This window comes from Olea europaea, chromosome 9 (genome assembly GCF_002742605.1).
Source record: "Olea europaea var. sylvestris chromosome 9, O_europaea_v1, whole genome shotgun sequence".
NCBI classification, from domain to species: Eukaryota; Viridiplantae; Streptophyta; class Magnoliopsida; order Lamiales; family Oleaceae; genus Olea; species Olea europaea.
Window position 1 is genome coordinate 14,913,702 of NC_036245.1, and position 13,243 is coordinate 14,926,944.

At 35.0% G+C, this 13,243-nt stretch overlaps 1 protein-coding gene and 1 long non-coding RNA gene across 5 annotated transcripts; both read left to right on the forward strand.

Annotated features, from left to right (window-relative positions):
• The first annotated feature begins 325 nt into the window (after positions 1–325).
• On the forward strand, positions 326–1,992 carry LOC111399794. The gene is made up of 2 exons (XR_002703807.1): positions 326–564; positions 1,437–1,992. It is a non-coding gene; the product is annotated as an uncharacterized LOC111399794 (long non-coding RNA).
• Positions 1,993–4,575: 2,583 nt separating this feature from the next.
• On the forward strand, positions 4,576–12,126 carry LOC111399795 (SART-1 family protein DOT2-like). 4 transcript variants are annotated; one of them, XM_023027281.1, is made up of 13 exons: positions 4,576–4,707; positions 5,117–6,110; positions 6,647–6,773; positions 6,911–6,965; positions 7,875–7,991; positions 8,116–8,212; positions 8,292–8,358; positions 8,439–8,498; positions 8,590–9,208; positions 9,376–9,731; positions 10,742–10,962; positions 11,582–11,666; positions 11,807–12,126. In XM_023027281.1, exons 2-13 carry the CDS (start codon positions 5,167–5,169, stop codon positions 11,879–11,881), a joined length of 2,823 nt encoding a protein of 940 aa, XP_022883049.1. In that variant the 5' UTR covers positions 4,576–4,707; positions 5,117–5,166; the 3' UTR covers positions 11,882–12,126. The 4 variants fall into 4 exon arrangements, with proteins under 4 accessions (XP_022883049.1, XP_022883052.1, XP_022883050.1 ...); XM_023027284.1 differs by having other exon boundaries at positions 7,878–7,991; XM_023027282.1 differs by having other exon boundaries at positions 4,598–4,707; positions 5,126–6,110.
• The last annotated feature ends 1,117 nt before the right edge of the window (positions 12,127–13,243 follow it).

The following is a 13,243-nucleotide window of genomic DNA, read 5'->3' on the forward strand; positions in this document are numbered from 1 at the left end:
GGAGAGGGAGAGAAAAATGGATACTAAGAAGAGTTGAGGAGAGAGAGGAGGAGAAATGATTTACGATTTGGGTAAATGTATTACGGTCTGGGTTGAAAATTTTGATTTGTGAGAATTGAAACCTTCCATTTGATTTTAGAACACATGTTTTTAAGAGTTGGGTTTTTTGTAATTTCCACATAATCTAATGGGAAAATTAAGTTCATTATCCTCAAACATTACAAAAAAATAAAAAATGAAAAAAATAATAATAAAAAAGAAAAGAAAAGAAAATTAGAATAATACTATTAAAACTAATTAAAACATTTAATCCAATAATAAATACGCCCACAAGTCCCCTCAAAACCCCAGAACAACACAGTGCTCATTATCGATTTTAGACAAAAATCCCAAAATCCCCACAAAATCCAGACTCAAGTTTCTTCGTATGAAAAATATAGGGCAAAAAAAACCATCGTTAACCGGTAAATCATTCAATATCGACTTTGGTGTTTCGAATTGATTATTATTCTTCCTTTGCAGACTATTTCTTGAAGCTTGTTGCTTTAGTTTGCATCATTAACGGTAAGATCTATTCCTTCCTTTTATTTTTCTATTGAAATATTGGTATTCGATTCGAGTTTTGATGCATTTATTTTTTCTTTTCTTCTCAATTTTTTTTTTTTTTTTGACATTTTAAAGTTCTCAAATGATTATGAAGCTTTATTAGTTTCTGCTAGTATAAATGGAGAAGGAATAGCAAAAGCTAGAGATATAACTAAGGATTTTAAATGTGCAATTCAGCGTATGACAATGGGTTTGGGATATAGTGAGGTTCTTTTCCTTTGTGAATTTTGTTATTTTTCAATCAATGTGATATCAGTCGGATTTTTTGCTATATTTTTCCATTGACCATGTATATGATGGCTTAAGATTGGAATTTAAACCCTTTTCAACACAATTATAAATAAATACTTTGTGAGGTTTAACAGTCAAGTGTTGTTTTGTGTAAAATGCTATGTGGATTTTTTTTGTTTGTGAGATGCTATGAAGATTCTCTTAGGTGACCTTTCTTTATTTCTTCGGTCATGGTATACAGAGTTGATTATAAAACCTTCTTATGTACTATTTGCTGCACTATAGTTTTGTTTTTTGAAGATAAATACCGCAATGTGATTACTTATTAGAATGGGCATCTAAATATCGTGTTTATTTGCTTACCATGGTGAAGTGTTGTTCTGTTATTTAGATACTATTGGACATGCCTTAGAGTGAATATGATATCTGCTTTTATAGCTAGTGTCAAAATTTCTACTAATAGTTGGTATTATGCCTTTGCTTACTACAATTAGTGATGAGGAATACTAGTTTGTTTTTCCTTAGCTATTGCTTACTGTAATATGTTTAATACTAGTACTTAAGCAAGAGTTGGTTGTTTTTAATCTCACATTTTGAAGATTTCCAAGTCACGACATGGATCTGTAATACTGAGGTTTTTGGAATACTTTGGATAGACTCGGGCATCAATGCACTCTAGGTGTTCGTGTAAATGTTGAAATCAAGAGCAATAATTCCAGTGTCATCCAAAGTCCTACAAAGATCATTGAATTTAATGGAGATGGAAGTGGTCCTTACCAATAGATATTTCAATACTGGGTCATTTTCTTTTTGTCTTTATTTCCATGTAGCTTCCTCTTATTAGAAGTGGTGATTGTTTTTAATCACACACTTAGAAGCTTTCAATTTAGTTTGTCTTCTTGAAAAATTATCAAATCACAGTTATGGTAGCTATGATGTTCATGGCATGATCACTTTGAAGCTTTCGGTCTAGTGGTCCTTCTTGGCGTGTTCATGACTACCGATGTTTACCAGGTGCATGTCATCGAGCAGACCAACTAGTTCAAAAAGATGTACAACTTAATCCTATGTGACATGATATATAGCTTGCAAAAAATGGTCATTCCCTACAGATGGGGGATATTCCTTCAGAAGTTCACTTAGATTTTGTTATTATTTCGTGTTCATGTGGTTTTCCGTATTTAAACGAATATTTATGCCTAATATTACTCTATGAATTTTGTCTCAAATGGGGATTCTACAACCATATTTAAATGAATAAGGATTATGAACATATAAATGATGAAGAGGGTTGGTTACCTGTTTCATTCTGGGGTTACTACTGGAGCATAGTTGTTTGAACAGGTAGCAGATTGGTCTCCATTAGTTGATAGAACTTAAATGAGGAGCAAAGAGCCTGTTGGCAATGTGATTAGGCTTGAACCTTATAATGTAAATAATTGATACTCATGAAGTTCTTTTTGATGATTTTGCTATTGTAATTGGAAATATGTTTGAAAATAAAATTCTTGAACTTGAGAAGAAACTGATTGTGTCAATACATATAAAAATTAACTTTGAATCAATTAAACTGATGCATACAAGGAGTTTGACAAAATGAGAATGTGAAAAAGTAACATTCTGTCACTTTTTCTAAAAAATGTCACACCATCTCATTTGAGCAATTAACTAGATGCACACATGTGCATTTGTAAAAATTTGAATATACAAATTCAAATCTTGTTTTATGCTAATACATAAAAGATAGTTTTGGATCAATTAGATTGATTTATGTAATGTGCTTGTTTAAGGTGAACGTGAAAAAGTAACAGAAAAAGTCACATTATGTCATTAGAACAATTAACTAGATGCATATGTGTGCGCTTTTTTGAAAATTTGAACATACAAATTCAAGTATTGTTTTATATTGATACATATAAAAAGGAAAACTTTGAATCAATTCGATTAATGAATGCAAAACGTTTGCGCAAGGAAAATGTGGAAAAGTGTTACTTTTATATTTTTTGTCACTTTTTTTTTTTTAATCTGCATAACTTTTTTTAATTTGTGTTAGACTTTTAAATTCATCACATTTTTTAAATTTCTGTTACTTTTTTAATTTTTTTTACTTTTTTTATAAAAATTTTATTAAAAAAAAAGTGACATTGCGTCACTTTTTCATTTTAGGCAGTATTTTTACTTTCATAAAACTTTTAATATGATTTTAAAAAGATTTTTAGTTAAATCGCCCTTATCTAATTCTTTCATTTTGGATGGTAGTGAGTCTAATTTTCTCATTAAAATTTCATTAGGGAAAATTTTATAAGTAAGAGATTAATTATGACACATTTCAAAAACAAGTTTCAAATTTCAAAAATCAGATTTCAATTAAAAATTATTTACCATTTAATTAATTAATTAATTTAGTAATTAAATATATTTAAGTCACAGATTTATATAATTTTATCACAAATAAATGATTTAATTCGTTACTTTTTATTTTTTGGTCACAAATCAGAAATTTGATGTCACATTATTTTACGGTCACAATTCAAAAATTTATAGGTCACAGTTTGTTTATCGGTCACAAATTGAAAAATTTATAAGTTACAATTTATTTATTGGTCACAAATCACAAATATTATAAATCACAATTTCTTATATAGACAAATTATCAAATTATCAGTCATAGATTAACAATTTTTCAGGTCACAATTTATTTTTTTCATTGGTCACAGATTAACTAATTTAATGTCACAGTCAACTAAATAATTTGTGATCACCACAAAAAAAATGCGTGACCTAAAAAATATTATTGGTTACAACTCATTTACTTGTTGCAAATTATTGGATTAATTGGTCATGATTAATTTTTCGACAACTTAATCAATCGTGAGTTACAATTGGGAGTCACAGTCAAAATTTTCAGATTACGTATCCAATTGTGAGTCACAATTCACAATTGGGAGTCAGTCATAGTCACAATTCTCATCGCCATCACTATCGTCACCACTTGTCACACACCAATCCCAACACCACAATTGAGAGTCACAGTCCACACAAACACCAGATCCGTCGAGAGCCGCCACCACAGCACCTCAAACAATCCATCGCAACACTTCCAACAAACCACCGCCACCCTTTGAATATTGCCAGTGAACTCTCACTGCCAGATAAGCCACCCATCGCAACACCGTCAACACACAAACACTTTCGTCGTCGCCACACAAAATCCACGATTGCCACAGATCGAGGGATTTGTAGCGCACCACTACTGCACGAAATCTACGATGCTGCAACGATTGCAGCACACCACCACCACACAAAATCCATAACGCTGCAATGAAAGGGGAATCTGCAGTGCGCCACTACCACGCCACAGTCGTCGCACACACACCCCCAGACCCACGTACACACACACACACACCCATCTCACAACAGTGGTGCGAGCTGCGCTGCCGGCAGAGATAAAGAAGAGAAGAAAGTGACGATGAGAGAATAGAGAAGAGAGGGAAACACGCAGTCGATAAGATAGAGAGAGAGAAAGGTAATTGAGACTGGCAGAGAGAGAGAAAGAGGCGATAATTAGGTTTGAAATGGTTAATTTAATTAATTTTAATTATATTGATTAATTAATTAATTAATTTTTTTAATTTGTGAAATACTAAATATGGTATGTTATTTATGAAATGTGAATTTTTAATTTATTACAATACGTAATTTCCTCATTTCATTAACGATTAAAATATAAAGCCCATAATAACTTGACCATGTAGCCCATTGTTAGGGGCCTTTAGCGCCGTAGCCCAGCAAATAGGCCTATAGTCATACGCAGCTACATCCTGTTCTTCGTTAGTCCTAGCAAAACAAGGTACCTAGACAGTACTGCAGGTAATTTACTGGATGAATTGTTGAGATTCGGTGCTTAGGTGCGCGAACGAGGCTATAAATTAGTGTTCTGATAAGAGTTTAGTTGAAAAATTAATTATTATTTTTTAAATATGTTGAATTTTAGGGTTTTTGAAGAGATTGATATTTAGTTATAATTTGGTTAATTTTATTAAGGAAATTAGATTGTTTGAAATTGGGCCCCTTGATTATAAACGATTGGATACGTTGGCGTATAGTTTAGATTTTAGAATTTACGGGTGTATTTTAATTTCTCTGTGATTTATATTCCTTTTTCCTTTGTTCTTAATTGCTCACCAAAGTGTTGAACTTTGACAGAAGTGGTTTTACACCATATGGTTGTGTTATTATTATTTAAATGTTAGCTTTTTATATTTACCCTATCTTTCAGTTTACATAGGTAGATTGTATCTTCGATCATCTCTTTGGCTTGTTCTGGTAATGGGGGTAGATTTGGCAGATTCAAGGCGTGAAGGTTCTGCTGAGATGAGGGATCAAGATGACCAACCTATGAGGGAGAGGTGGGGTGGTGGATATGACGATATGGAAGATAATGTGTCTGATGAACTAAGAGAGTCAGGCAAGTACGGGAGCAAAGATAAGAGCAAAAGCAGTGGCTGGAAAGAGGATAAAGAGCATAGGAGTAGAGATCGTGAAAAGTCAAAGAGTGAAATTTTGAAGGAAACAGAGAAAGAGAGCAAAGATTTAGAGAAAGAGAGAGTATCCAGTAGGGATAGAAGGAAGGAGGACAGAGATGACCGGGGAAAGGACAAGACATGGGACAAAGTACGGGAGAAGGATAATGATCGCGACAAGAACAGGGACAAAGAGAGAGATAAAGACCGTAAGGACCGGGGGAAGGAGAAGGAGAAGGAGAGGGAGAAATTATTGGAGAAGGATGGTGAGAGAGGACGAGATAAAGAGGGTGTAAAAGATAAGAGCAGAGAAAAGGTTAAAGATAGGGAAAGGACAAAAGAGAGGGAGCGAGAAAAGCACAAAAATAGGGAAAGGGAAAGGGAGAGGGAGAGGGATAGGGATAGGGAAAATGACAGGGACATGGGTAAAGAAGCAGTTGAGAGAGAGAAGGGGAAGGAGAGAACTAGGGAGAAGGAAAAGCAGGCAGACCAAGACAAGGAAAGGGCAAGGGATAGAGATAGAAGTAGTCGTAAACACAAGGATGAGAGTCTTGATCGGAGCAAGGATTTGGAAAAGGATGATAACTCAAGATTAGAAACTAATTATTCTCATCATAAGCGTATCACTCAGGAGGGAATGGATTATTTTGATGAGGGCAACTCCAAAGGTCTCAAGACTAAACAGAGTGCCGAGGCTGAAGCTGCTAGATCTCGCCAACCAGCATCTGAGTTGGAGGAGCGCATTTTAAAGTGAGTAAATTTTTACTGCTTAATCCTTAAATTCTCAATATGCAATCCCATCGCTCATAAATGGAAATATTGTTTCTTTATTTTTTAATATTATATGAATCATTAAAATTTCCGTGACTATCTTAATGTAAAAACTTATTTAACTTTCAAATTTGTTTAAAAATATGCTGTGTGATCAGTATTTTGACCACTTTCTGATATAACAATGGTTTTTCTGTCAAAAATTAGAAAAATACTGCATTTAAGCGTATGCTATTTCATATCCACTTCAACAATTTACATCTAATATTGTAAAGATTGCAATGGGTTTACCGAAGTTAATTAGTTTTTATTTTCAGTACGAAGGGATAGAGAGGTTGTATTGTACCTTCTGTTAGTGGAACATACTTACAATTTGAATGGTATCACTCCAACTTTAATCCAAAAGGAATAAAATTAATCAGAATTAGCTTCCAATTTGTGAACAATATGCATCCAGTAATAGGTCTTCTGATGTTTTCTTGCGGGTCGGCATCACTAATTACATTTTGTTGCAGAACAAGGGAAGAAAGATTGAAGAAAAAGTTAGAAGGTGGTTCTGAGGTTTTAGCATGGGTAGACAAGAGCAGAAAGCTTGCTGAAAAAGAGAAAGCCTTGCAGCTATCAAAAATATTTGAGGAGCAGGTTTTTCGTCTTAAATTTAGTGTTTATTTTTATTTAATAGCTAAAAAGGAGATAAATTTATTATTTGACTATTTGATGTAATGTATGAGTTTTCTTAAAATTTATGTTCTAATTTTTCTTATTCTTACATGCTGCAGGATAACGTCAATGAAGGAGAAAGTGATGAAGAGGCTGCACCACAACATTTCACTGGTATGTTCCCTTTTTAAGCCATGCACACATGCTAACAATTATGTTAGAAACCATTTCATAATGTTTTACATTATATTTCAGCATACATTTGATGACATAGATTTTCATCCAGCTAATTTTTTATTTTAGTAAGTGTAGCTGCAATTATTTCTTCTGAGTGTATTTTATTGTATTAATCTATTATCCATCTACACCTATTTTTGACAGTATGTAGCTACATAATTTTGATATTTGTATGCAATTTGTGTATTTGATATGGGAATAGATATATATGTCAAAGAGAATTCTTGAACGATGAAATGGACACACGCTAACAATTATATTAGAAACCATTTCATAATGTTTTACATTATATTTCAGCATACATTTGATAACATAGATTTTCATCCAGCTAATTCTTGATTTCAGAAAGTGTTAGCTGCAATTATTTCTTCTGAATGTATTTTATTGGTTTAATCTATTATCCATCTGGACAACTATTTACGATTTTGACAGTATGTGGCTACATAATTTTGATATTTGTATGCAATTTGTGTATTTGATATGAGAAGAGATTGTTAACATGTATCATTACGGATATTACCTTTATATTTAGCAATTATATTTCAGTTAAAATAGCTCCTGATTTTTAGGGATTGAAAAATATAGTTTCCTTGTATACTTCAAAGACTGTACATATTTATAGATAGATGAACACGGCTGTAAATCCCAAGAAATTCAGAAATTCATCTTAATTCTCTCGACAATTGGTTTCTTTTGACATAGATATGTATGTCAATGAGAATTCTTGAAGGCTGAAATAAGTAAAATTCTTTGGCGGAAAGAACAATTTAGTTTCACCTTTTTAGCTGGCTTATATTTAGAATTTATGTCAAATTGGACTGAAGTTTCAACTTCACTGTCTATTAGCAGAAAACCTAGGTGGGGTCAAAATTCTTCATGGGCTTGACAAAGTACTTGAAGGTGGAGCGGTTGTATTGACACTCAAAGATCAGAGTATACTTGCTGACGGTGATATCAATCAAGGTAACTTGTTGATGTTGTTTTCCTCTCCCTTCTCAGCTTTTCTACTCTCCTAGTCTTTTTTTCATCCTCTGGGATATTTTCTGGACTCAAATTTCCTAAGGTGACATTACATTGTATATGCCAGAGATTGATATGCTTGAAAATGTGGAAATGGGAGAGCAAAAGCAGAGGAATGAAGCTTATGAGGCTGCAAAGAAGAAAACTGGGATTTATGATGACAAGTAGGATTAACCACATGCATTTCTTAAAAATGTCTCATGAAGCCTGGATTGCTAACACCTTTTCATGGTTTATTATTAGGTTTGGTGATGAGCTCGGTGCTGAGAAGAAGATACTTCCCCAATATGACGATCCAGTTGCTGATGAGGTTCATTTGATATCACTTAAACTTGAACGAACTTGTCTTTTTTGTGAATTTTTGAATTTATTTCTTTATTCTCGTTTTAGGGGATAACTCTTGATGCAAGTGGACATTTTACTGGTGAAGCAGAAAAGAAACTGGAAGAGGCAAGTTATTTGTGCTGATGTGTATTGTACTCGTTTCCATTAAAACGACTAGGATTATGTTGAGTGACATGAGTCTTTCATCTGTTGCCAGCTTCGTAAAAGATTACAAGGGGTTTCTGCAAGTAATCATGTTGAAGATCTGAATTCAACTGGGAAGATCTCAACAGATTATTATACCCAAGAAGAAATGCTTAAATTTAAAAAGCCTAAGAAAAAGAAATCTTTGAGGAAGAAGGAGAAAATGGACTTAGACGCTCTTGAAGCAGAGGCTATATCTGCTGGGTTGGGTGCTGAAGATCTTGGTTCACGAAATGATGGCAGAAGGCGGAATCTCAGGGAGGAACAAGAGAAATCTGAAGCTGAGATGAGAAGCAATGCTTACCAGTCTGCATATGCTAGAGCAGACGAGGCATCTAAAGCACTTCGACAAGGACAAATACATACTGTCAAGCCAGAAGAAGATGATGCTCCTGTGTTTGATGATGATGATGATGAGCTCAGGAAATCATTAGAAAGGGCGAGAAAATTAGCATTGAAAAAACAAGACGAGAAAGAAAAATTTAGTCCGCAGGTGATATCCCAACTTGCTACCTCCAGTGCCAATAATTCAACTGTGGATAACCAAAATTCTGGGTCTGGGGAGCCGCAAGACAACAAGGTTGTCTTCACGGAGATGGAAGAATTTGTCTGGGGTCTTCAGCTTGATGAAGGTAATCTCTGAGAGTCCTGTGTTTTTTTATTGCCATTAACTATTATGTTTCTTTTGCAATGTTGTAATCCTACTCTTAGTTGCAATCAGTTTTTTTTCTTTTGCAATGAAGCTCCCTTCCCTATTATATTTCTTTGCCACCCTCTTTTATTTTTTTGGCTGTTGCAGAAGCACAAAAACCTGAGAGTGAAGATGTTTTTATGGATGAAGATGTGGTGCCGAGCACTTCTGATCAGGAGAAAAAAGGTGAAGGTAGTTGGACAGAGGTAGAAGAGATAATGAAAAACGAAACTCCTGCTGAAGAGGAAGAGGAGGCCATCCCTGATGAAACAATTCATGAATCTGCTGTTGGAAAGGGTCTAGCTGGGGCACTCAAACTTCTTAAAGATCGAGGAACACTCAAGGAAACTGTTGAATGGGGTGGACGAAATATGGACAAGAAAAAAAGCAAACTTGTTGGCATTTATGATGACGATAAAGCGAAGGAAATACGCATTGAGAGGACAGATGAGTATGGACGAATTGTAAGTGGGCTTCACTACATGAGCCATTTACTATTCGATTTATTTAATCTCATGTCCGTAACATTCTTTAGTTGCGTACATTCATCATATATGGACTACTGCTTTGTGAGGAAATTCCTCCTTATTGACACTTCTACAGATAGAAAATTATGTGTCCACTACTTTGGGTTTCTTAATAATGTGCATTTTCTGAACTTTTGACGAATATTCCCTTTTCTCTTTGACAGTTGTCAAATCCTCCCTCTTCCGTTTAACATGAATTCAAAGCATCTTGGCATTATTGTTAAACTAGACAAAATTGATGACAATATTTGTTCTATTTAGACACTATCTCTCCCTTTTTTGCAGATTTTCAAAACATCTAGACATTCTCATCAAACTATGCGAAGTTGACAAGATTTCTAGTCCATTTAGACATTCTCTCTTCCTTTTTGCACAAATTTCGAAGCATTTAGACATTCTTGTCAAACTCGACAAAGTTGATAAGAGTTTCTTGTCCATTTCAACACTTCAGGCTTCCTCGGCAATTTTTTTCGAAGGCATTTTAATGAAAGAGCGCTAGTCATTCTGCAGGACTAAATGACCATATTTGATAAAATGTTTTGCTGGAGACAATTTGCATTTTAGCCAGGAAAATTTTACTAGTTAGAATGACTGGTTAAATTATTATTCAGATCATATGCCCTACTTTTTGAAATAAATGATACTGCTTGATGTGTAATTGTTATATTTGTCCAATATGTTCGTACCTTGTTGAAGTATTGGAAATAAATTGGTTGGATTTGACATCTACTAGGATAAGGAATTTTTGTAACTCATTTTGTCATAGATTTTGATACTGTGTCTCGTTACCCAATGGTAAGGTTTAAGATTTTTTTTTTTTTTTTTTTTTTTTTTTTTTTGTGAATTTCATCCTGTCATCCATAACATCTAATCACTTAATAGCACTGGAATTTAAATGAAGTATGAGAATCATAAATTGATGGAGTTCCACTTTTCCTCTGCACCAGTTGACACCAAAAGAAGCCTTTCGGCTGCTCTCACACAAGTTCCATGGAAAGGGGCCTGGAAAAATGAAACAAGAAAAGCGCATTCGACAATATCAGGAGGAGCTGAAGATAAAGCAGATGAAAAATGCAGATACACCATCACTTTCCGTGGAGAGAATGAGGGAGGCTCAAGCTCAATTGATGACACCCTATCTTGTTCTCAGTGGCCATGTTAAACCTGGGTATGATCTCTACTTTTTCTTTCTTCATGTACATTTATATCTGCTGCCTTTCTGATCTGATGAGGAAGTGGAATCTTGAGCCCTGAATTGCCAATCAGCCCCCTGCCCAGCATGTGCACTGGCTTAAAAATGGAAAAAATAGGATCCCACTTACATCCATGACTTGCATTGGCAATTTGGTCCTGTCAACTTTTTGGTTTCAAAGTCTCCTCAGGTGTATTGTTAATGAACCTAGCTGCAGTGGATGTGCGCTATTCTAACTAGGTTTTTGATAAATAAGAGGAGTTACATCTCCAAAGTAATAATGAATAAAGCTAAAAAAAATAATTAAGAAAAAATGATGAGATTTGACTGCCATAGAATTATTTGTTGTTTTGCAAGTCATGTGCTTGTATTTTGTTCTGCACATGCATTTGTGTGTGCTTGGTAATCAATTCCACCAACCAAACCATTTGTTCTTTGCTGGAAAGGAGTCAATTTCTCGTAGCTATAATGCTGCATTTTATGAACGGGGAAATGTGCCATGTGTTCTTAATGCAGTTGATCTCTTTAAGATGAGCTACGCCATCATTTTGAATTCGTCGTAACATCCCTTGGCTTCTAAATTTTATGGTTTCAGGCAAACTAGTGATCCCAGAAGTGGGTTTGCTACCGTCGAGAAGGACTTCACTGGAGGCTTGACCCCCATGCTTGGAGATAAAAAGGTAACTCGTTTACAAGATTTTGCGGCTTCTCAACTTCTAGTTAGTTATTTTCTTTTCATGAGGTCGAAGTCGCTAGCTGTTATCATAACGTCATTCACTCTAGATCTTTTGCTCCGTCTGCTTAATTGTTTTCCTTTCAGGTTGAGCACTTTTTGAACATGAAGCGCAAGTCCGAGCCTGAAGATGGTGGCTCCCACAAGAAGCCTAAAACTTGAAACATATATCCAAGTTGTCGCATGTCAGTACGCACATGGCTTTACATCATTGATCATAGAAGATAGTATGCGTAGAATTTAATTTCTGAAGCTCTTCAATCTCCATTATGTTATCTCAACACATAAATTGATTCTGTACTACGAACCGATGTTTCTTGATTTGCTTTACACGGCATTGGAAAGATGAAGATATTGTATTTACAAACTGCTGGAATTATTTTATTACGTACTGGTTTTTGCCCAAATCTTCTTTGTGAGGAGGCTATGAGTCCTCGAGACTTGTGGCGTGATATGGCACGCTTCTGTTTATTCCTTCATCTCTGTACAGTTCTCTCACTGTGTTGGACATAATTCTTGCACACTGGCATCTTTCATCAACTTCCTAGTGGGGTGAAGTCGCCTGATAAAATATTTTAACTCAACGTTCAACCGCTGCGCATCCATCCGAACTTGTAGTTATTTCCGGCAATTGATGTTTATGCCACCTACTGCTCGACCTACTAGGAACAAAAGGACGACTGTTGTGTACATGGATGGGAATAACTAACATCGAGTGATATCCTACAAGTGTGCCCAGGGGATCGATTGTATTACCAAATCATTTTGTAATTTCAGTTCCATCTTAAGCGTAAGTGGACTGGATTCAGTGAAATTTAGAACTCTTTCAGCAAAATATGAATGTCGGCAACATTTCTAGACGAAGTACAGTTCTATTACAAACTTACTGGGACACTGGTACCGTGTGAGAATTAAGTCAGTCAATGAATAGAATGAGAAAAAACAATCAATTCCCAGAATACACGATTCTAGGCAGTTTTCGAAAGATATTCCTCCTTTCAAATTACTCGAGCACAGTCACCTGCATCGCATATCAAGACAGTCTCGGTATTCATCTGGCTTGCTAACTCTGGTTGGAACTTGCTATACTCATTCTTGATATACGACTCAGCTTTTAAAGCTTTATCTGCATCAACGAATGCAATGCAGCACCCTCTGAATCCTGCACCACTGAACCGTGCTCCATACACACCGGGAGCCTTTAGAAGGATATTATACATTTGTATCAGTGGTTCACAACCTAGAAATTTACGAGATATCAGATGTGAAGCTCTGTTAACGATAAATTTCTTTTCTAGAAGAAATCATACCGCACTCATAGTTCTTTATAGAACTTAGACCGGATGCTGTGATGAGTTTTCCAAACTCCTCCATGTTACCAGAAGCCCATGCCTCAACTCCTTAAATTACACCAAGTAGTATGTCGAGTTAAAAAATAATGTTATTCCTGAGAAAAGCACAGATCATGGAGATGTTAAGAGATTCTTGCTAAGTACCATACCTTTTCTAACTCGTTCATTCTCT